The sequence below is a fragment of the Oncorhynchus mykiss genome, chromosome 7, assembly GCF_057628025.1.
Source record: "Oncorhynchus mykiss isolate SJ-2025 chromosome 7, ASM5762802v1, whole genome shotgun sequence".
Taxonomy (NCBI): Eukaryota; Metazoa; Chordata; class Actinopteri; order Salmoniformes; family Salmonidae; genus Oncorhynchus; species Oncorhynchus mykiss.
The window spans coordinates 61,757,055-61,781,168 of record NC_143028.1 but is presented as its reverse complement, the minus strand read 5'-3'; the positions used below and the strand labels follow the sequence as shown (position 1 = coordinate 61,781,168).

General features: G+C 45.5%; 1 protein-coding gene across 1 annotated transcript in view; it reads left to right on the top strand.

The window, feature by feature from the left end:
* Positions 1-7,440: 7,440 nt before the first annotated feature.
* Positions 7,441-24,114, top strand: part of LOC110528318 (solute carrier family 2, facilitated glucose transporter member 11-like) — a 21,384-nt gene continuing 4,710 nt past the window's right edge. Inside the window, exons 1-11 of the mRNA XM_021610289.3 lie at positions 7,441-7,758; positions 8,072-8,170; positions 19,989-20,149; positions 20,280-20,404; positions 20,635-20,764; positions 22,482-22,630; positions 22,870-23,057; positions 23,321-23,431; positions 23,551-23,652; positions 23,722-23,797; positions 23,933-24,060. Of these exons, the coding sequence (XP_021465964.3) occupies positions 7,735-7,758; positions 8,072-8,170; positions 19,989-20,149; positions 20,280-20,404; positions 20,635-20,764; positions 22,482-22,630; positions 22,870-23,057; positions 23,321-23,431; positions 23,551-23,652; positions 23,722-23,797; positions 23,933-24,060 (1,293 nt within the window). The 5' untranslated portion in view covers positions 7,441-7,734. The remainder of the gene's footprint in view (positions 7,759-8,071; positions 8,171-19,988; positions 20,150-20,279; positions 20,405-20,634; positions 20,765-22,481; positions 22,631-22,869; positions 23,058-23,320; positions 23,432-23,550; positions 23,653-23,721; positions 23,798-23,932; positions 24,061-24,114) is intronic.

The window sequence follows — 24,114 nt, the reverse complement described above, 5'->3', positions numbered from 1 at the left end:
TTTATACACCTGTCAGCAACGGGTGTGGCTGAAATAGCCAAACCCACACATTTGAAGTTATGTATGTATGTATGTAATCTGGTGAATGATGTCCCTTTAGCCGCTTTCTTACAAACAATGTAAGCAGCAGACTCCTCTTGTTATTGAAGCTTGGTTTCTCCCCACATTCATTGTTTCTCCGAGTCAGCAGGGTTCTGGTAGTGGGTTTCTGACAGAGCTCTCTATCTAGGATCAAAGTTAACTACCTCTGAAGTACACCATTGTTCTGACAGCAAAACCCAGCTCAGATTAACTTCTGGACAGAGCCTGTTCCTAGCCCCTCCCTCACAACAGACTTGATTAGAATGTGAGATCCGCTACCAATTTCATAGTGAGAGTAGACGGGCTTACATTTCATCGTACGGTACCTTGTTAAAAATGCATTCTGGTGATGATGACGTACGGTTGTACTTTACATTTGTAATGCTTGCGGGAGTTAGGGAGGAGAACATAAAGGGTTGTTTGTATTTCAGGGTTTAATGAAGAGGTGTAGTCAGTCCAAGACCATGCCATTTCACTGGTGCTGCAGATTTAGTAAACTTCTTCAGGATCGCTGTCCCTTCCACGGGACGGTTGAGCTAACGTAGGCTAATGCGATTAGCATGAGGTTGTAAGTCACAAGACAATTTCCCAGGACATAGGCATATCTGATATTGGCTTAAATTCTTGTTAATCTATCTGCACTGTCCAATTTATATTAACTATTACATTGAAATAATAACATGCTATTGTTTGAGGAGAGTGCACAATTTTGAACATTAAAAAGTTATTAATAAACAAATTAGTCATTTGGGCAGTCTTGATACATTTTTTACAGAAATGCAATGGTTCATTGGATCAGTCATCCAGTGGGTAAAATATATTGCACCTGGGCTGAAATAATACATTACCTTTCTCTTGCATTTCAAAGATGATGGTACAAAAAAATACACAAGAACAGTTTTTTTTCTTTGTATTATCTTTTACCAGACCTATTGTGTTATTCTCTAAAGTGTTTCCTTTCAAATGGTACCAAGAATATGCATATCCTTAAGGGGCTGAGCTACAGGCAGTTAGATTTGAGTCATTTCAGGGGGAAAAAAAGAGGTGGATCCTTTATATATATATTTATAACATTTTATTTGTCACATACATGTGATTAGCAGATGTTATTGCGGGTGTAGCGAAATGCTCGTTCTTCTAGCTCCGACAGTGCAGTAACATCTAACAAATGACAACATATACACACATCTAAGTAGGAATGAATTAAGACTATATACATATGGACGAGCGATGTCAGAGCGTAATGGACTAAGATACAGTGGGGGAAAAAAGTATTTAGTCAGCCACCAATTGTGCAAGTTCTCCCACTTGAAGATGAGAGGCCTGTAATTTTCATCATAGGTACACTTCAACTATGACAGACAAAATGAGAAAAAAATCCCATTGTAGGATTTTTAATGATTTTTATTTGCAAATTATGGTGGAAAATAAGTATTTGGTCAATAACAAGTTTCTCAATACTTTGTTATATACCCTTTGTTGGCAATGACAGAGGTCAAACGTTTTCTGTAAGTCTTCACAAGGTTTTCACACACTGTTGCTGGTATTTTGGCCCCTTCCTCCATGCAGATCTCTAGAGCAGTGATGTTTTGGGGCTGTTGCTGGGCAACACGGATTTTCAACTCCCTCCAAAGATTTTCTATGGGGTTGAGATCTGGAGACTGGCTAGGCCACTCCAGGACCTTGAAATGCTTCTTACGAAGCCACTCCTTCGTTGCCCGGGTGGTGTGTTTGGGATCATTGTCATGCTGAAAGACCCAGCCACGTTTCATCTTCACTGCCCTTGCTGATGGAAGGAGGTTTTCACTCAATCTCACGATACATGGCCCCATTTACACGGATCAGTCGTCCTGGTCCCTTTGCAGAAAAACAGCCCCAAAGCATGATGTTTTCACCCCCATGCTTCACAGTAGTTATGGTGTTCTTTGGATGCAACTCGGCATTCTTTGTCCTCCAAACACGACGAGTTGAGTTTTTATCATCTGACCATAAGACATTCTCCCAATCTTCTGGATCATCCAAATGCTCTTTAGCAAACTTCAGACGGGCCTGGACATGTACTGGCTTAAGCAGGGGGACACGTCTGGCACTGCAGGATTTGAGTCCCTGGCGGCGTAGTGTGTTACTGATGGCAGGTTTTGTTACTTTGGTCCCAGCTCTCTGCAGGTCATTCACTAGGTGGTGTGGTTCTGGGATTTTTGCTCACTGTTCTTGTGATATTTTTGACCCCACGGGGTGAGATCTTGCGTGGAGCCCCAGATCGAGGGAGATTATCAGTGGTCTTGTATGTCTTCCATTTCCTAATAATTGTTCCCACAGTTGATTTCTTCAAACCAAGCTGCTTACCTATTGCAGATTCAGTCTTCCCAGCCTGGTGCAGGTCTAGAATTTTGTTTCTGGTGTCCTTTGACAGCTCTTTGGTCTTGGCCATAGTGGAGTTTGGAGTGTGACTGTTTGAGGTTGTGGACAGGTGTCTTTTATACTGATAACAAGTTCAAACAGGTGCCATTAATACAGGTAACGAGTGGAGGACAGAGGAGCCTCTTAAAAAAGTTACAGGTCTGTGAGAGCCAGAAATCTTGCTTGTTTGTAGGTGACCAAATACTTATTTTCCACCATAATTTGCAAATAAATTCATAAATCCTATAATGTGATTTTCTGGATTTTTTTTTCCCCCTCATTTTGTCTGTCATAGTTGAAGTGTACCAATGATGAAAATTACAGGCCTGGAGTGTCCTGGAGGGCGGATAGTTTTCCCCCGGTATTGCGTTGGGCAGACTGCACCCCAGTCTGGTGATCCTTGCGGTTGTGGGCGGTGCAGTTGCCGTACCAGGTGGTGATACAGCCCAACAGGATGCTCTCAATTGTGCATCTGTAAAAGTTTGAGGGTTTTAGGTGACAAGCCCAATTTCTTTAGCCTCCTGAGGTTGAGGCTCTGTTGCACTTTCTTCACCACACTGTCGGTGTGGGTGGTCCAGTTCAGTTTTTCAGTGATGTGTACGCCAAGGAACTTGAAGCTTTCCACCTTCTCCACTGAGGTCCCGTTGTTGTAGATAGGGGGGGTGCACCCTCTGCTGTTTCCTGAAGTCCACAATCATCTCCATTGTTTTGTTGACGTTGAGTGAGAAGTTGTTTTCCAGGCACCACACTCCCAGGGGCCTCACCTCCTCCCTGTAGGCCGTCTCGTAATCAAGCCTACTACTGTTGTGTCGTCTGCTAACTTGATTTTTTGAGTTAGAGGTGTGCATGGCCACGCAGTCATGGGTGAACAGAGTACAGGAGAGGACTGAGCACGTACCCTTATGGGGCCCCAGTGTTGAAGATTAGCAAAGTGGAGATGTTGTTTCCTACCTACACCAGCTGGGGGTGGCCCATCAGGAAGTCCAGGACCCAGTTGCTCAGGGCGCGGTTCAGACCCAGGGCCCCAAGCTTGATGATGATCTTGGATGGTACTATGGTGTTGAAGGCTGAGCTATAGTCAATCAACAGCATTCTTACATAGGTATTCCTCTTGTCCAGATGGGATAGGGCAGTGTGCAGTGTGACTGCGATTGCATCCTCAGTGGAGCTATATATGCAAATTGAAGTGGGTCTAGGGTGTCAGGTGAGGTGGAGGAGATATGATCCTTAACTAGCCTCTCAAAGCACTTCATGCTGACAGAAGTGAGTGCTACGTGGCGATAGTCATTTAGTTCAGTTATCTTTGCTTTCTTGGGTACAGAAACAATAGTGGACATCTTGAAGCAAGTGGGGAAAGCAGACTGGATAGGGAGAAATTTAATATGTCCGTAAACACTCCAGTCAGCTGGTCTGCGCATGCTCTGAGGACGCGGCTAGGGATGCCGTCTAGGCTGGCAGCCTTACGAGGGTTAACATGCTTAAATGTCTTACTCATTTGGCCACGGAGAACGATAGCCCACAGTCCTTGGGAGCGGGCCGAGTCGGTGGCACTGTGTTATTCTCAAAGCAGGTGAAGGTGTTTAGCTTGTCTGGAAGCAAGATGTCGGTGTCTGCGAAAAGCCTGGTTTTCCTTATGTAGTCCGTGATGTCTGTAGACCCTGCCACATACATCTCCTGTCTGAGCCATTGAATTGCAACTCCACTTTGTCTCTGTACTAACTTTTTGCCTGTTTGATTGCCTAACGAAGGGAATAGCTACACTGTTTGTATTCAACCATATTCCCAGTCACCTTGCCATGGTTAAATGCGGTGGTTCGCGCTTTCAGTTTTGTGTGAAGGCTGCCATCTATCCACGGTTTTTGGTTTGGGTAGGTTTTAATAGTCATAGTGGGAACAACATCCCCTATACACTAAACTCCCCAAATACAGTTGTGCCAAGCTTGTAGCGTCATACCCAAGAAGACTATAGGCTGTATTCACTGCCAAAGGAGCTTCAACAAAGTACTGAGTAAAGGGTCTGAATACTTATGTAAATGTGATATTTTCATTATGGGGTATTGTGTGTTAGATTGATGAGGAAAAAAATGTTTTAATCCATTTTAGAATAAGGCTGTGACGTAATTTTTTTTTTGTTGAAAAAGTCAAGGGGTCTGAATACTTTCCGAATGCACTGTATTTACATTAAAATACAAACATTGTTACATTAAGTGTGTGCCCTCAGGCCACACTTGCCTGCCTGCCTGATTCTGACCTGATTACAAACCTCTGCCTGCCCTGACCCCGAGCCTGCCTGCCGTCCAGATCCTCAAAGTTCTACAGCTGCACCATCCTGACTGGTTACATCCCCGCCTGGTATGGCAACTGCTCTGCATCCGACCACAAGGTGCTACAGAGGGTACTGCTTACTGCCCAGTACATCACTGGGGCCAAGCTTCCTGACATCCAGGACCTCTATACTAGGCGGTGTCAGAAGAAGGCCCTAAAAATTGTCAAAGACTCCAGCCACCTTAGTCATAGACTGTTCTCTCTCTGCTACCTCACGGTAAGCAGTACCGGAGCGCCAAGTCTAGGTCCAAAGACTCCTTACCAGCTTCTACCTCCAAGCCATAAGAGTGTTGAACAGTTAATCAAATGGCTACCCAGACTATTTGCATTGACTCCTTCTTTTTTACGCTGCTGCTACTATCTATGCATAGTCAATTTACCCCTACCTACATGTACAGATTGCCTGACTAACCTGTATACCCGCACATTGACTCGGTACTGTATACAGTATAGCCTCGTTATTGTTATTTTACTGTTACTTTTTTAACTTTAGTTTATTCAGTAAATATTCTCTTAAATCTTATTTTCTTAACTGCATTGTTGGTTAATAAGGGCTTGTACGTAAGCATTTCACGGTAATGTACTGAAGGTAGGTGAGGAGTCAAACACAGAGAGGCAGAGGTCAGTGTAGCGTATTTTATCAGGGCAAGTCCAAAAACACAGTACAGTACAATACCCCAAAACAACGACCAAGGCAATGGGAACTAACAGTACTCCCGTAAGGCGCAAAAACACAACGCACCTTACTATAATAACCACACGCGAAATACACTGAGGAAAGCCTCCACAAGCAACAAGAAAAATAATCCCGCACAAACCTAAGCAGGGAAACAGGGGTAAATATACACACAGAAATTAAAGCAAATGAAAAGCAGGTGTGAATGAACCAAAGACAAAACAAACGGAAAAGGAAACATGGATCGGTGATGGCTGGTAGACCGGCGACGCCAACGCCGAACAGGGAGAGGAACCACCTTCGGTGGAAGTCGTGACATGTACTCTGTTTACTTGTCAATTTGAACCATGTGGCTTTTCAGCAGCTAGTATGAAATACTGTTCTTGAATTCTACTGTGACCAGTTTTTGTTAATGAAGATACTCAAAAAAAAAAAAAAGTGAAATCAGTCATAACCCTGACACTATATTCTAGTCGGGGGTCCTATGTGTCTTGAGAGGATTTTTAAAAGTTAACAATATAATTTATCAAATTTGGAATGGTGAAAAAATGATGTTCAGGTAAATGTGCAGTTCAACTTCTGCTGCCCCATGTATCATAGGGTTATCATAAGGATATGGTGGATGATATTTTAACAAGGTGAAACAATTCTATACAAAGCTACTGTATGTTCAGATAAATATTATACTATATATATATATATATATATATATATATATATTATATAATTTCACAAATCTTTATTATCAAATGATCCAACTGTATGTTGTTTTGAAAATGGTGTGTTCTATTTCATTGTTTGGAATAGATTGTGATAATAAATTGTGTCTATCTTCTAAATTGTGTTTATCTTCTTGTTGTTGTAATTTAATATCATTCTGTTACATTGGAAAATAAATGATCTTGTAAAAGTTAAGTGTTTACAGGCTTTCTTTGGTCACAAGTGGTCTACCATTCCATAGACATCCTTTAGACAACTCAATCAACACATTTGTTATGGCAAGAACATGATGACCCCAGATTTGTCCAAATAAACAAGACCATGCAAGGTATCTGTCTAGATATAAACTAACTGATTACACAATATGCTAAACACTGGACATAAAGGGAGACCCCCATGTCATTGCATGTTCTTTATTATGGCAGGAAATTGTACTATCGGTCAGGTACATTGGCTTTTTTATCATCAACTAAATTAGCATCACACAGGTTTTTGTAAATAATAAATAGTGCATTCAAATGCCAACAATTAGAATATCAAATGATCTAATTTGGATCAGTAAATAGCTATCAGTACATACAGCAAAAATAACAAACATATATTCAATATTCTTTTTTTATCGCATTCGCTAGATAATAGTTATGAAAATCAACTGCTAGATATACTATATTTGTCGTATCCACATGAAAATTATTGAATGATAAAGTACATGTTTTATTCTCATCTCGTGTTAGTATATCAGGTCAGAAGTACCGTACATAATTGGAGATAAGCCTTAGCCTGTTTCTTTATTTTTAATGATCAATTCTCTTTTAGTTTATTGCCAATAACAATCACCAGTACAGGACAATGTACTACTTGATACTCTAATCAAAACAACACAAACAATCGAAAGGCAACTTCAAAACAATGCACAATATTTTTACAATACAAAACATACAGTATCAACCAGAAGATTTGGAAATGACTGTTTTCTTTATTCCTTACAAAGTGCTCAATGTTAAACTGGAACTGGGCAGCACCTGTCCTGTTCAGCTTCCACATTGATGTGTTCAGTCAGTGACTCACGGAACAATAAGTCATTTATTCCTGTTTCATCAAGACACCTTCCTAACCATCCATCTCTTATGAAAATTAAACCTAATACCAAACCGGAGTAAAAACAAACATGATGGAGTCACAAGGCCTGGGCATGTTATCAGTGGGAAGGAATCTGGTGAGATCCAGTTTGGACCAGTAAGATGTTCCTGGTTCAGTCCTGTTCCTCTCACTGTTCAGTGATCACTAATCTGCGCTCTCTCTACCCCCCCATCCCTCTCTTTCTCTCCTCCTCTCCAACAAGGTTTTCTTCCACTACAACCCAGACGATGTGATTAATAACAGTTTCGGGGACAGGACTGTGGTATCAGTGGGGGTAAATGTTCCTTGGTGTCTGTGTCCCTCCATTCTCCCTCAGCAGCAGCAGGCGATCAACCAACTGTCCACCTGCTCTGCTGTTCCAGACAGCATCCAGGTGAGCCTCAGACGGAAAGATGGGAAAAGCACTCAATGATCTGGTAAGACAACAACACATCACTCATATAATTGATGATGAGGCTCATACTGAAATTATTCAATAAATAGTTTTAAAAAAGAGACTCTGCACTCTGCCATTTCTACTCCTATGTTGTTTATACTGAGAGACATCCTACAATTACAAAAAAAAATGTAAACACAATTGTTGAGTTAAAAACGTTGCACACTTTATTTGACTGTTGACTGTAATCTATCAAACTTGTATCATGTCTGTAATATTGCTCTTTGTTTCATTGAGACGTAACTCAGTTTAGAATTCTTAATTACTGTAAGCCATCCTTGTTTATACTCTAGATGCAGTACTGGAGGCTTTACCTGTTGACATTGGTATTGGGAATTGGGGGATCATTTCAATATGGGATGCAAGTTTCCATCATGTCTTCCCCAGCAGAGGTAAGAAAGCTGTCTGATGGTCAGCTCTAAGGAGTTGAATATAAACTTGATAATGAGGAATAGCATTGAGGGATAAAAGTGAAGACGTAATCTGATTTAAGATTGATACCTCCTTGCCTGTTGGCATGTGACTGAGCCTGTAAAGATATCGCAAAGAAAAACCTATATGACCTGAGCCACATAGGAGCACAAATTAGCTTTAAAGTAAGAAAATGCTTATTATTGTTATTGCGTTGATATGTCACAATTACACTACAGTATTACAGTATTGCAATTTTTCAATTGAGTGTCTATCAAAAGGTGCAAACAGTAGGGTGCATACAAAGTGTGAGAGAGTAAACAGTGTCCAGTTTCCCAGGAGAACAGGGAGATATCGTATCACTTCCCAGCCAGAGGAGGGAGTTACCTAATCCTAATGGATAGCACTGTGATCAACAGTGCATCAGCAGCAGCTTTTTCTCCAATCCAAATTATACAGACCCGACTGTGTATTGTCATATCATGTGAGCAGACAGAAGGAAATATGGTGGGGTTGAGGTTACAGGACTGTTGTTGGAGTATTTTAAGTATACAATGTTGCTTTAGACATCAAAAGCAGGGTCAAATCAAACCAAAGTTTATTGGTTGCGTACACAGATTTGCAGATGTTATCGCAGGTGCAGCTAAATGCTTGTGTTCCTAGCTCCGGCAGTGTAGTAATAATACCTAGAAAAACAAAACAATACGCAATTAATTTTAAAAAGTCCAAAATTAAAGAAGTCAAATTAAGAAATATCAAAACGAGCAATGTTAGAGTCCATAGTATGGTGTGTCTATATAGAACCTAAAAGGGTTCTTCCGCTTCTTTCTAAGAGTTTACAGTATATACATATAGTGGATTAAACAGTATGTAAACATTAAAGTGACCAGTGTTCAATGACTATGTACAGTTGTGGCCAAAAGTTCTGAGATTGACACAAATATTAATTTTCACAAAGTCTGCTGCCTCAGTTTGTATGATGGCAATTTGCATATACTCCAGAATGTTATGAAGAGTGATCAGATGAATTTCAATTAATTGCAAAGTCCCTCTTTGCCATGCAGATGATCTGAATCGCCAAAAAACATTTCCACTGCATTTCAGCCCTGCCACAAAAGGACCAGCTGACATCATGTCAGTGATTCTCTCGTTAACACAGGTGTGAGTGTTGACAAGGACAAGGCTGGAGATCACTCTGTCATGCTGATTGAGTTCGAATAACAGACTGGAAGCTTCAAAAGGAGGGTGGTGCTTGGAATCATTGTTCTTCCTCTGTCAACCATTGTTACCTGCAAGGAAACACGTGCCGTCATCGTTGCTTTGCACAAAACGGGTTTCACAGGCAAGGATATTGCTGCCAGTAAGATTGCACCTAAATCAACCATTTATCGGATCATCAAGGGCATTAACGAGAGCGGTTCAATTGTTGTGAAGAAGGCTTTAGGGCGCCCAAGAAAGTCCAGCAAGCGCCAGGACCACCTCCTAAAGTTGATTCAGCTGCGGGATCGGGGCACCAACATTACAGAGCTTGCTCAGGAATGGCAGCAGGCAGGTGTGAGTGCATCTGCACGCACAGTGAGGCGAATACTTTTGGAGGATCTTCTGGTGTCAAGAAGGGAAGCAAAGAAGCCACTTCTCTCCAGGAATAACATCAGGGACAAACTGATATTCTGCAAAAGGTACAGGGATTGGACTGCTGAGGACTGGGGTAAAGTCATTTTCTCTGATGAATCCCCTTTCCGATTGATTGGGGCATCTGGAAAAAAGCTTGTCCGGAGAAGACAAGGTGAGCACTACCATCAGTCCTGTGTCATGCCAACAGTAAAGTATCCTGAGACCATTAATGTGTGGGGTTGCTTCTCAGCCAAGGGAGTGGGCTCACTCACAATTTTGCCTAAGAACACAGCCATGAATAAAGAATGGTACCAACACATCCTCAGAGAGCAACTTCTCCCAACCATCCAGGAACAGTTTGGTGACGAACAATGCCTTTTCCAGCATGATGGAGCACCTTGCCATAAGGCAAAAGTGATAACTAAGTGGCTCGGGGAACAAAACATTGATATTCTGGCCAGGAAACTCCCCAGGCCTTAATCCCATTGAGAACTTGTGGTCAATCCTCAAGAGGCGGATGGACAAACAAAAGCTCACAAATTCTGACAAACTCCAAGCATTGATTATGCAAGAATGGGCTGCCATCAGTCAGGATGTGGCTCAGAAGTTAATTGACAGCATGCCAGGGCGGATTGCAGAGGTCTTGAAAAAGAAGGGTCAACACTGCAAATATTGACTCTTTGCATCAACTTCATGTAATTGTCAATAAAAGTCTTTGACACTTATGAAATGCTTGTAATTATACTTCAGTATTCCATAGTAACATCTGACAAAAATATCTAAAGAGACTGAAGCAGCAAACTTTGTGAAAATGTATATTTAAGTCATTCACAGTGAAATGCTAAGTTATGGGCCATTCCCAACAATGAGAGGAAGAAAATTAAATAGAGAAGTAATAACATGTAATGATAAAATTAATAATAAATACACAATGAGTAGCGATATCTTGGCTAAGAGAGAGTACACAGGGTACCAGTACCGAGTCGATGTGCAGAGGTACGAGGTAAATTATACTTTTTCCACATTTCGATGTGTCACAAAGTGGGATTAAAATGGATTTAATTGTATTTTTTTTGTTAATGATCTACACAAAATACTCTGTAATGTCAAAGTAAAAGAGTATGAAAAAGAAAGCTCTAATCTTGATTAGATAAGTATTCAACCCCCGGAGTCAATGCATGTTAGAATCACCTTTGGCAGTAATTACAGCTGTGAGTCTTTCTGGGTAAGTCTGTAAGAGCTTTGCACATCTAGATTGTGCAATATTTGCTAATTTTATTTGTTTTAATTCTTCAAGCTCAGTAAAGTTGGTTGTTGATCATTGCTAGACAGACATTTTACTCATTGATGTGTTGTCGGATTTGCCCCAAACATCAATCAAATCAATCAATGAAATGTATTTCTAAAGCCCTTTTACATCAGCAGATGTCACCCAGTGCTTACAGAGAATCCCAGCCTAAAACCTCAAACAGCAAGCAATGCAGATGTAGAAGCACAGTGGCTAGGAAAAACTCCCTAGAAAGGCAGGAACATAGGAAGAAACCTGGAGAGGAAATAGGCTCTGATGGGTGGCCAGTCCTCTTCTGGCTGTTCCGGGTGAAGATTATAAGAGTACATTGCCATTAAGGCCAGATTGTTCTTCAAAATGTTCAAACGGTCATAGATGACCAGCAGGGTCAAATAATAATCAGGAGTAAATGTCATTTGGCTTTTCATAGCTGAGCATTCAGATGTCACATCAGCAGGTGCTGTAGAGAGAGAAAGAGAGTGAAAGGGATCAAGACAGAGAAAGAGAGGGAGTCTAAAACAGCAGGTCTGGGACAAGGTTGCACATCCACTGAACAGGTCAGGTTTTCATAGCCTCAGGCAGAACAGTTGAAACTGGAGCAGAAGCACGACCAGGTGGACTGGGGACAGCCAGGAGTCATCAGGCCAGGTAGTCCTGAGGCATGGTCCTAGGGCTCACGTCCTCCGGGAGGGGAGGGGAGGGAGAAAGATAATTAGAGGGAGCATACTTAGATTCACACAGGACACCAGATAAGACAGGAGAATTACACCAGATATAACAGACTGACCCTAGCCCCCCGGCACATAGACTATTGCAGCATAGATACTGGAGGCGGGGGGATCGGAGGACACTGTGGCCCCGTCCGACGACACCCCCGGACAGGACCAACCAGGCATGATATAACCCCACCCACTTTGCCAAAGTACAGCCCCCACACCACTAGAGGGATAGCAACAGACCACTAACTTACTACCCTGAGACGAGGCTGACTATAGCCCACGACAATCTCCTCCACTGCACGAGCTCGAGGGGGCGCAAGACCATACAGGCAGATCACATCAGTGACTCAACTCACTCAAGTCGAGTATAGTGCAAAAAAGCCTGGCATGACATGACGCACCCCTCCCAGGGACGGCATGTAAAGGGCACTAGTAAGCCAGTGACTCAGCCTCCTTAATAGAGTCAGAGGCAGAGAATCCCAGTGGAGAGAGGGGAGCTGGCCAGGCAGAAACAGTAATGGCAGTTCATCATTCCAGTGCCTTGCTGTTCACCTTAGCACCCTTGGACCAGGCTACACTCAATCATAGGACCTAATGAAGAGATGAGTCTTCAGTAAAGACTTAAATGTCGACACCGAGTCTGTGTCTTTCACATGGATAGGCAGACCATTCCATAAAAATGTATCTCTGTATGAGAAAGCTTAAGCCTCCTGCTGTTTGCTAATACATTCTAGGGATAATAAGGAGGCCTGCGTCTTGTGAATGTAGCGTACGTGTAAGTATGTACGGCAGGACCAAATCGGAGAGATAGTTAGGAGCAAGTCCATGTAATGCTTTGTAGGTTAGCAGTAAAACCTTGAAATCACCCCAAGCCATAACAGTAAGCCAGTGTAGAGAGGATAACACTGGAGTAATACGATCAAATGTTGGGGTTCTAGTCAAGATTCTAGCAGACATATTTAGCATTAACTGAAGTTTATTTCATGTTTTATCCGAGCATTGCAATAGTCTAGTCTAGAAGGGACAAAAGCATGGATTAGCTTTTCTGCATCATTTTGGACTAAAAGTGTCCAGTTTTTGCAATGTTACGAAGATGGAAAAAAGCTGTCCTTGAAATATTCTTGATATGTTCGTCAAAAGAGAGATCAGGATCCAGAGTAATGCTGAGGTTCTTCCCAGTTTTATTTGAGACGACTGTACAACCGTCAAGACTAATTGTCAGATCAGATCTCTTGATCTCTTTGTTTCTTGGGACCTAGAACAGGCATCTCTGTTTTAAAGTAAAACAGTTGCCACCATCCACTTACTTATGTCTGAAACACAGGCTTCCAGGGTAGGCAATTTTGGGGCTTCACCATGTTTCATCGAAATGTACAGCTGTGTGAGTTGACATTGTGTTTTCAAATGACATCACCAAGATATATTTACTGAAAACAATAGTGGTCCTAAAACAGAACCTTGAGGAACACCAAAATGTACAATTTATTTGTTAGAGGACAAACTATCCACAGAGACAAAATGATATATTTCCGACAGATGAGATCTAAACTGGCAAGAACTTGTCTGTGTAGACCAACTAAGGTTTCCAATCTCTCCACAATAATGTGGTAATTGATGGTGTCAAAAGCGGCACTAAGGTCTATGAGCACATGCTTTTGTTTTTTGTAAAACAGCTATTAATTGGTCAATTCTGAGGCCTGTGACCAGAGTTCAATTTAAATTAAATAAAAGCACAAGTCAGGAGTATTCAGAATGCTTTGAATGTTGGTTTGAAGTACTAAAAGGACAAACATATCAAAATACTTGAGGCAAAGGGCGTTTCAATATAGCCTTTTCAAAAGTTTTATGACTTAAAATAAACACTGTCCAGGAAAATGCCTCAATGCATTATTTTGCAAAGACAACTAGGCATATCAGATTTAAATAAGTAGTTGCACCAGCAAAACTTGGAAGAAGTGGACGTCAAGAATGCTGACAGGTCCCTGCATTTGGGCATACTTTAATTACTGCTCATTGAGATACGTTAAATATAGCATCATCATTTTATTTCATTTGGGGGCCCAAAGTGTCACGACTCCGACCGAAGGTGGCTCCCCTTCCCGTTCGGGTGGCGCTCGGCGGTCGTCGTCGCCGGCCTACTAGCTGCCACTGATTATTTCCTCCCCCTCCCTTATGTGTTCATTGAGTGCACCTGTTTTGAATTCTGTATAATTAGTGAGGCTTTATTTAGTCAGCCGGCCCGCCTGGTTCCTTGTGCGGGATTAATTATTGTGACCTTCTGTGTTGTGTAAACTTGTGTGCACGTCTGTGAGTTACGTGCTTTCCCATTTCGTGGGTCTTTTCTGGACCGTTTAAGTCCCCCTGTTTGGGGCGTTTGTTTTGTTTACGCCCTGTGTTTTCGTGGGGTTGGCTTATGTTCACCATTGTGGTGCATTAAAATAGCACTCCCCTGAACTCTCTGCTTCCTGCGCCTGACTTCTCACCCACTACACTCAGAACGTTACAGAATCCCGCACCCTGAGGAATGGAGTCAGCAGGAGCAACAGCCAATCCCCTCCCATCGATGGAGGAAAGGGTTCTACATCATACCACCGTTCTCCATCGGATCGGAACGGCTATGGATCAAGTGATGGAGAGAATGGACCGATGGGAGAGAAGTGGTCTCCTCTCTCCACCTTCGGCTCCCCCCCCTCAGGACTCCCCATCTCCCGACTCCAGCACCCTCCGTCTTACGCTCCCGAGGGTCTATGATGGAGCGGCGGCGGGGTGCCAGGGGTTCTTACTCCAGCTGGAACTGTACCTAGCCACCGTCAGACCCACTCCCTCGGGAGCGGAGAGGGTGAGTGTCCTCATCTCCTGTCTCACGGGTCGTGCTCTGGAGTGGGCGAACGCAGTCTGGAATGGCCCAGACTCAGCGAAGGAGCACTACCCAGAGTTTTCCCGCCGCTTCCGCGCAGTGTTTGACCACCCTCCAGATGGCCGAGCAGCGGGAGAGCGACTATTCCATCTCCGGCAGGAGAAGAGGAGCGCCCAGGATTACGCGTTGGAGTTCCGGACCTTGGCAGCAGGATCTGGGTGGAACGACAGGGCTCTTATCGACCATTACCGGTGTAGTCTCCGGGAGGACGTCCGCAGGGAGCTAGCGTGTCGGGACACCGCTCTTTCCCTGGATGAGCTAATTGACATGTCCATCCGACTGGACAATCTGCTGGCTGCCCGCGGGCGTTCGGAGAGGGTCCTGTGTGTTCCACCACCCAGCACCGTCACTCCCGTTCCGATGGAGTTGGGAGGGACTGTGCCGAGGGGTACCGGAGGAGGAGGCTCCCTCTGCACCAGCTGTGGTCGGAGAGGACACACGGCCGATCGGTGCTGGGGGGGTCCGTCTGGGAGTCGAGATGGCAGGCGGAACATTTCTCGATCACCCCAGGTGAGTCAGCACCAAACTCACCCAGAACCCCCTGTTGGTCACATGTTTGTCTTGATTTTTTTCCTTAAATTTTTCCCCTCTTCCCAGCATAGGGCGCTAGTCGATTCAGGCGCAGCTGGGAACTTTATGGATCGCGGACTCGCTACTAAATTAGGTGTTCCGCTTGTGCCGATAGATTCTCCCTTTCCCGTGCACTCCCTAGATAGCCGGCCATTAGGGTCAGGGGTGGTCAGGGAGACCACGGTTCCACTGGACATGGTAACGCAGGGGAATCATAGGGAGCGTATCAGTCTCTACATTATTGATGCGCCTGCGTTTCCAGTGGTGCTAGGGATTCCCTGGCTGGCCCGGCACAATCCTAAAATTTCGTGGAGACAGGGGGTTCTCCAGGGGTGGTCAGAGGAGTGTTCTGGAAGGTGTCTGGGAGTTTCCATCGGTGCCACGTCGGTGGAGAGTCCAGACCAGGGTCCCACGGTGTGCATTCCCCCCGAGTATGCTGATTTGGCAATCGCTTTCAGTAAAAAGAAGGCGACTAAATTACCACCACATCGACCGGGAAGGGATTGTGCGATAGATCTCCAGGTAGACGCTGCGCTTCCCAAGAGTCACGTGTACCCATTATCCCAGGAGGAGACGTTGGCTATGGAGACATATATCACGGAGTCTCTGGGACAGGGGTACATTCGGTCCTCCATCTCACCCGTCTCCTCGAGTTTCTTTTTTGTGAGGAAAAAGGAGGGAGGTTTGCGTCCGTGTATTGATTATAGAGGTCTAAATGCCATCACGGTGGGATTCAGCTACCCACTACCTCTCATTGCTACGGCAGTGGAATCATTTCAGGGAGCGCAGTTCTTCACAAAATTGGATCTCAGGAGCGCGTATAGCCTGGTGCGTATTCGGAAGGGAGACGAGTGGAAAACCGCATTTAGTACCACATCGGGCCACTATGAGTACTGCGTCATGCCGTATGGGTTAAAGAATGCTCCAGCCGTTTTTCAATCCTTTGTAGACGATATTCTCAGGGACCTGCACAGGCAGGGAGTAGTTGTTTATATCGATGATATTCTGATCTACTCAGCCACTCACGCCGCGCATGTGTCTCTGGTACGCAGGGTGCTTGGTAGACTGCTGGAGCATGACCTATACGTCAAGGCTGAGAAGTGTGTGTTCTCCAAACGAGCCGTCTCCTTTCTGGGTTATCGCATTTCCACCTCGGGGTTGGAGATGGAGGGTGACCGCAGTAAGGCCGTGCGTAATTGGCCGACTCCGACCACGGTAAAAGAGGTGCAGCGGTTTTTGGGTTTTGCCAACTACTACCAGAGGTTTATCCGGGGTTTTGGTCAGGTAGCGGCTCCAATTACCTCACTGCTGAAGGGGGGTCCGGTGCGGTTGCGGTGGTCAGCAGAGGCGGACGGAGCTTTCAACAAGTTGAAGGCGCTGTTCACGGATGCACCCGTGTTGGCCCATCCGGACCCCTCTCTAGCATTCATAGTGGAGGTGGATGCGTCCGAGGCTGGGGTGGGTGCCGTGCTATCACAGCGCTCGGGTACGCCACCAAAACTCCGCCCCTGCGCTTTCTTCTCGAGGAAGCTCAGCCCAGCGGAGCGTAACTATGATGTGGGTGACCGGGAGTTGTTAGCGGTGGTCAGGGCTCTGAAGGTGTGGAGACACTGGCTTGAGGGGGCTAAGCACCCCTTTCTCATCTGGACCGACCACCAAAATCTGGAGTATATTCGGGCAGCTAGGAGACTGAACCCGCGTCAGGCAAGGTGGGCCATATTTTTTACCCGATTCCGGTTCACTTTATCGTATAGACCGGGCTCCCAGAACGTGAAAGCGGATGCACTGTCCCGCCTTTACGACACAGAGGATAGGTCCACCGAACCTACTCCCATCCTTCCCGCCTCAAAGCTGATAGCACCGGTGGTATGGGAGGTGGACTCGGACATCGAGCGGGCGTTACGGGCTGAACCCGCGCCTCCTCAGTGTCCGGCGGGGCAGAAGTACGTGCCGCTTGGTGTTCGGGACCAACTGATTCGGTGGGCTCACGTTCTACCCTCCTCGGGTCACCCTGGGGTGAGGAGGACAATAGGAAGCCTTTGGGGGAGGTATTGGTGGCCTACCTTGGCTAGGGACGTTAAGGTTTATGTCTCCTCCTGTTCAGTATGCGCCCAGAGTAAGGCTCCTAGGCACCTTCCTAGAGGGAAGTTACAACCCCTCCCCGTTCCACAACGGCCATGGTCACATCTATCCGTAGACTTCCTGACCGATCTTCCCCCGTCTCAGGGGAACACCACGGTTCTGGTGATTGTGGATCGGTTCTCTAAGTCCTGCCGTCTCCTCCCGTTGCCCGGTATCCCTACAGCCCTACAGACTGCGGAGGCATTATTCACCCACGTCTTCCGGCACTACGGGGTGCCGGAGGACATCGTTTCTGATCGGGGCCCCCAGTTCACGTCCCGAGTATGGAGGGCGTTCATGGAGCGTCTGGGGGTCTCGGTCAGCCTGACCTCCGGTTATCACCCCGAAAGTAATGGGCAGGTGGAGAGAGTAAACCAGGAGGTGGGTAGGTTTCTGCGGTCGTACTGCCAGGACCGGCCAGGGGAGTGGGCGAGGTACATCCCCTGGGCCGAAATGGCCCAGAACTCACTACGCCACTCCTCTACTAATGTGTCCCCTTTTCAGTGTGTGTTGGGGTACCAGCCGGTCCTGGCACCGTGGCATCCGAGCCAGACCGAGGCTCCTGCGGTGGAGGAATGGGTGCAGCGCTCCAAAGAGACCTGGAGGGCCGTCCGGGAATCCCTTCAACAAGCTAGTGGACGGCAGAAAAGGAGTGCTGACCGCCACCGCAGTGAGGCCCCCGTGTTTGTACCGGGGGACAGGGTCTGGCTCTCGACCCGAAACCTGCCCCTCCGCTTGCCCTGCCGGAAGCTTGGGCCGCAGTGTGTAGGGCCTTTCAAAGTCCTGAGGAGAATAAACGAGGTGTGTTATCGATTACAACTCCCTTCCTATTATCGTATTAACCCCTCGTTTCATGTGTCTCTCCTCAGGCCGGTGGTAGCTGGTCCCCTACAGGACGGTGAGGTGCCGGAGGTCCCTCCTCCCCCTCTGGACATCGAGGGGTCCCCGGCGTATACGATACGGGCCATTCTGGACTCGAGACGCCGGGTGAGGGGCCTGCAGTACCTCGTGGACTGGGAGGGGTACGGTCCGGAGGAGAGGTGCTGGGTACCGGTGGGGGACATTTTGGATCCGTCAATGTTGAGGGATTTCCATCGCCTCCATCCGGAGCGCCCTGCGCCTCGTCCTCCGGGTCGACCTCGAGGCCGGTGTCGGCGCGCTGCGGGAGCCGCGCGTCAAGGGGGGGGTACTGTCACGACTCCGACCGAAGGTGGCTCCCCTTCCCGTTCGGGTGGCGCTCGGCGGTCGTCGTCGCCGGCCTACTAGCTGCCACTGATTATTTCCTCCCCCTCCCTTATGTGTTCATTGAGTGCACCTGTTTTGAATTCTGTATAATTAGTGAGGCTTTATTTAGTCAGCCGGCCCGCCTGGTTCCTTGTGCGGGATTAATTATTGTGACCTTCTGTGTTGTGTAAACTTGTGTGCACGTCTGTGAGTTACGTGCTTTCCCATTTCGTGGGTCTTTTCTGGACCGTTTAAGTCCCCCTGTTTGGGGCGTTTGTTTTGTTTACGCCCTGTGTTTTCGTGGGGTTGGCTTATGTTCACCGTTGTGGTGCATTAAAATAGCACTCCCCTGAACTCTCTGCTTCCTGCGCCTGACTTCTCACCCACTACACTCAGAACGTTACACAAAGAAATGTTTGGGCAATTCTATATAGTGTAAGATGACTCATGACATCTTTGGGGTAGGCTATTTCATGATAATAAAGATAGAGAAAATAAAGTCTAGACTATTTTATGTTATGACATTGTATACTCATAGGGGGGTAAATTCAAAACGTTTGAGGTAAACACTGACTGAGTGAGATGAAATGCGGGGTCCTGAGCCGACACAACAGCCCGGCACGCCATCATGTCCAGAGTAACCTGCTGTGTACCGTACTGCCGGTTGGACTCCAAACGACACATCGTTCAATTTCACCGACTACGACTGACCCAAAACAACAAGAAATTTGGAGCACTTTAATTCAGAACGACAGACTTAAAAGTCATCCAACTCATGAAATAATCTGTTTTCTCTTGGATCTGTTACATCTGTCTATTGGAGTCTTTATCATACCATCCTTTTATGTTAAGGGTGTCTAAGATATTCAAACGTCCATTTACTCTTTTACTGACCAGAATTTATTTGACAGTGAAGCTGACCTTTTAGCAGTAATGCCATGTTATCAAGAAGAGGCAGCAGGCAGCTGAGCCAGCACTTACCCAAAGATGCTGGGGAGTTGGGTGGGCAGAGTTAGAGGAAATTGATCGGTCTGCAGCATAAACTGACGAGGCAGATGCTGGTTAATGAAGGAAGTAATCCCAAAAGTAATCCCAAAATTAGATAATGTTATTTATTTTGAGTAATCCAATGAATTACACTACGAATTACTATTATTGTCATGTAATCTATAAACAGTAACTGATTACATTTCACAAGTAATGCACCCAACCCTGATTTATAAGTGAGCTTACTTGCCAAAACTCAGGGTCCATCTCAATATTCTATAGTGGCTTCGTCCATCTGCACTGACATTAACTAAACTGGACAGGTGAAATCCATTCTCTCTCTCCCTGTCTGTATGTAGCACATACAGAGCTTTGTGAACCAGACCTGGCTGGGGAGGTATGAGGTTCCAGTAGACGATTCCACCAACATGCTCATCTGGTCTTTCATCGTATCTGTGTTTAGTCTAGGAGGATGGGTCGGGGCTATCCACAGTGGCAGTCTCCCTGTCACCTACGGCCGGTAAGACACTTAGGGCCACGCACGCACGCACGCATGCACGCACGCACGCACGCACGCACGCACACACACACACACACACACACACACACACACACACACACTCTCTCCCTCTCTCTCTTCTGTTTTGCAGGAAGAAAGCCCTGCTGTTCAACAACATAGTGGCACTTGTAGCCGCTCTACTGATGGTATTCAGTCCCATGGCCAAGTCCTTTGAGATGATCCTGCTGGGCAGATTTCTCTATGGATATAATGTTGGTATGTGTTTTGTGCTTAGTTTTTTTCCTCTGTGTGTGTATAGTCTACTCTCTGTTGGAACATGGGAGCATCCTGCAGTATTATTTTAATTTTTACTTCTCTTGTAACTCTCTTCCCTCCATCTCTCCCCCCTCTCTCTTTCTTTCTTTCTCTCTCTCTTTATTTCACTCTTTCTCTATATCTCCTGCCTTATACCTCTCCCTCCTCTCTCTCATCCTCCTCTCTCTCAGGCATGGGGCTGAGTGTGCACCTGATGTACCTGGGCGAGAGTTCACCTAAGAAGCTGAGAGGATTCCTGACCCTCACTAGCTCCATCTTTATTGGCTTGGGGAAGGTCATGGGTCAGATTGTTGGCATCAAGTCAGTACCCTTGTTACTTAAACCCCTAACCCTTGTTCTCAGGTTACTTTACCCTCTTAATTATCAGTTGTTCTAGCCTGGTCAAGCATTCTGACCTCTGTGTTGTGCTCACAGTGTAGCGGTCAGCATGGTTGACCAGGCTGCATTGGTTCATGTTCATAACACCTTAACACACATCCTCAGAACCCACAGTCACAGCACAGTTACATAGATTACATCCACCCTTCCACACTGTTCAGTGAAATCCCCTTCATGCTCATCCCCCTCCTGTACTCCCTATTCACCCATGACTGTGTGGCCACGCACGCCTCCAACTCAATCATCAAGTTTGCAGACGACACAACAGTAGTAGGCTTGATTACCAACAATGATGAGACAGCCTACAGGGAGGAGATGAGGGCTCTGGGACTGTGGTGCCAGGAAAATAACCTCTCACTCAACGTCAACAAAACAAAGGAGATCATCGTAGACTTCAGGAAACAGCAGGGGGAGCACCCACCTATCCACATTGACGGGACAGCAGTGGAGAAGGTGGACAGTTTCAAGTTCCTTGGCATACACATCACTGACAAACTGAACTGGACCACCCACACAGACAGTGTGGTGAAGAAGGCACATCCTGTTGGGCTATATCACCTCCTGGTGCGGCAACTGCACCGCCCGCAACCGCAGGGCTCTCCAGAGGGTGGTGCGGTCTGCCCAATGCATCGCCAGGGACAAACTACTTGCCCTCCAGGACACCTACAGCACCCGATGTCACAGTAAGGCCAAAAATATAATCAAGGACAACAACCACCCAAGCCACTTCCTGTTCACCCCACTATCATCCAGAAGGCTAGTACAGGTGCATCAAAGCTGGGACCGAGAGACTGAAAAACAGCTTCTATCTCAAGTTCTTCAGACTGTTAAATAGCCATCACTAGCACATTGTAGAGGCTGCTGCCTATATACATAGACTTGAAATCACTGGCCTCTTTAATAATGGATTACTAGTCACTAATAATGTTTACATATTTTACATTACTCATCTCATATGTATATACTGTATTCTATTCAATTCTGTTCTACTGTTTCTTATTCTATGCCGCTCTGACATTGCCCGTCCATATATTTATATATTCTTAATTCCATTAATTTACTTAGTAGATTTGTGTGTATTGTGAAATTGTTAGATGTTACTTGTTAGATATTACAGCGCTGTTGGAGCTAGAAACACAAGCATTTCGCTACACCTGCAATAACATCTGCTAAACACGTGTATGTGACCAATAAAATGTGATTTGATTTGAATGTTCCAGTTGACCCACGCTGAACCTCGGACCAGCCTCATTGTCATATGCACTGGATTCCCCTGTCCCGGTCCGGCTGGGCAGAAGTACATATTCTGAACAGCTCATCTGACAAATTACCAGAAATTGAATAATTTTGGAGCACAACATACAAGTGTATGGCAAAGCTCTCTATGACAAAAAAAACTAACATTTTGACAGAAGCTGGATAACAAAAATGATGTGAAATTCTAATAGGGAACAATATTTGAGCAATATTGATGTTCAAGTATCAAAGATGGAATGAGGATGGAAGAAAGACACAGTATGGTTGAAATTAATCATTTCTTACCAAGTCTCTCCCTCTGTCTTTCTGCCCCCCCCCCCTTCCCCCCATCTCCGTCTCTGTCTCTCTCGCTCTCTCCCTTTCCCTCCCTGTCTCTCTGTAGGGAGGTGATGGGTACAGATGACATGTGGCCCTGGCTGATGGCCCTTGGTGGCCTCCCTGCCATCATCCAGTTTGTGACCCTGCTCTTTTTCCCAGAAGCACCTCGCTACCTGTACATCGACAAAGGCGACACAGAGGGCTCAAAAAAAGGTATGCATAATGTGAGAAATTTTTATTTTATCTGTTATGCTGGCTTTGGGGGAGAATGTCCCTGCATCAAATCTAAACCATACAATAATCAAACACAGAATACACTTCATAGTGTACAACATAACAGTACACATAATATAACACATCCGTACACATCATATCATCAGAGATGGCGAGAAGAGGTGTGTATATGATGTTGCTGTTGAATAACGTGATTTGTGTGTATGTTGTTGTCATAGCCCTGCAGTGGCTGTGGCAGGAAGATGACCTGAAGATGGAGATGGATGACATGGAGAAGGAGAGGGAGAGCATGCAGGGCCAGAAGTCTAAGACAGTGTGGGACGTGCTGACTTCTCGCTGTGTCAGGTGGCAAGTGCTGGCTCTGGTCATCCCCTGTGCCTGTGTTCAGTTTTGTGGTATTAACGCAGTGAGTCTGTTTTTACTCTATCTACCTTTACTGCAACATTACTGAATCTACCTTTAGTCATGAGTTCAATGTCAGTAGGTTGTATTTCCCTGATGAGGTTATTCTGCATTCTATGTAGAAGTGAAGAGGTGATCCATACCCTTCCTTTTTTCAGAAGAAATGCTTGTAACTGTTGCAAGAGGGAGCCCTCTCATTCTCTATATTATCTTGTCATTCTCCTTTCATCTCATCTGCTCCACATTGACCCAGAATTTATTCTATAGATTTATTTCTACGCTTTTGACATCTTCCGTGAATCTGGAGTAGCAGAGGACAATATGCACTACCTGTCCATTGGTATCGGAGCAACAGAACTCATCTCCATCAGTCTCTGTGTGAGTACCATAACATACTGGAGGTCATAGTGGAGAATAACATCACTGTCTGTAACTGAACAATACAATAACATTTGTTTTAGTGGCCATATTGACCTCCTATCCTTGTTGTGTCCCAGTCTCTGTTGATAGACCGTGCGGGCAGGAAGATGCTGATGGGCTATGGCTACCTGTTGATGGGAGTCATCATGTCCATCCTTGTTGTTATGCTGTCCATCAAGGTAATCCAACATTTAGGGTTGCTGTGTCAGCTGACATGAGAACTAACACAGTCCTTTCTCTCTCAACAGGACCTGTTTTCATGGTTCCCTTATGTTAACATCGCCCTCATCTTCTCTGTCATCTGTGTTTATGGACTAGGACCTTGTGAGTACTCTATGCTTATAAATGTCTTATGTATTATGTCACATTTTGGTGTGTACGATTCCAGTTCAGAGTATTTGGAATTGAGTGAAATAATGCCAGCCTGAGCTGGTTGTCATAGTACTCGTCTCTTTCTAGCCGGGGTGTCCATGGCCCTCCCTGCAGATCTCTTCCTGCAGGCTTGGAGACCGTCCGCTTACGTCATCAGCGGCTCCGTCAACTGGCTAGGCCTGTTCCTCATCGGGATGTTCTTCCCCTACATAGTGGTAAGGTACTGCTCCAAGTTAACATACACACACTTAATATCAGTGATCTGAACG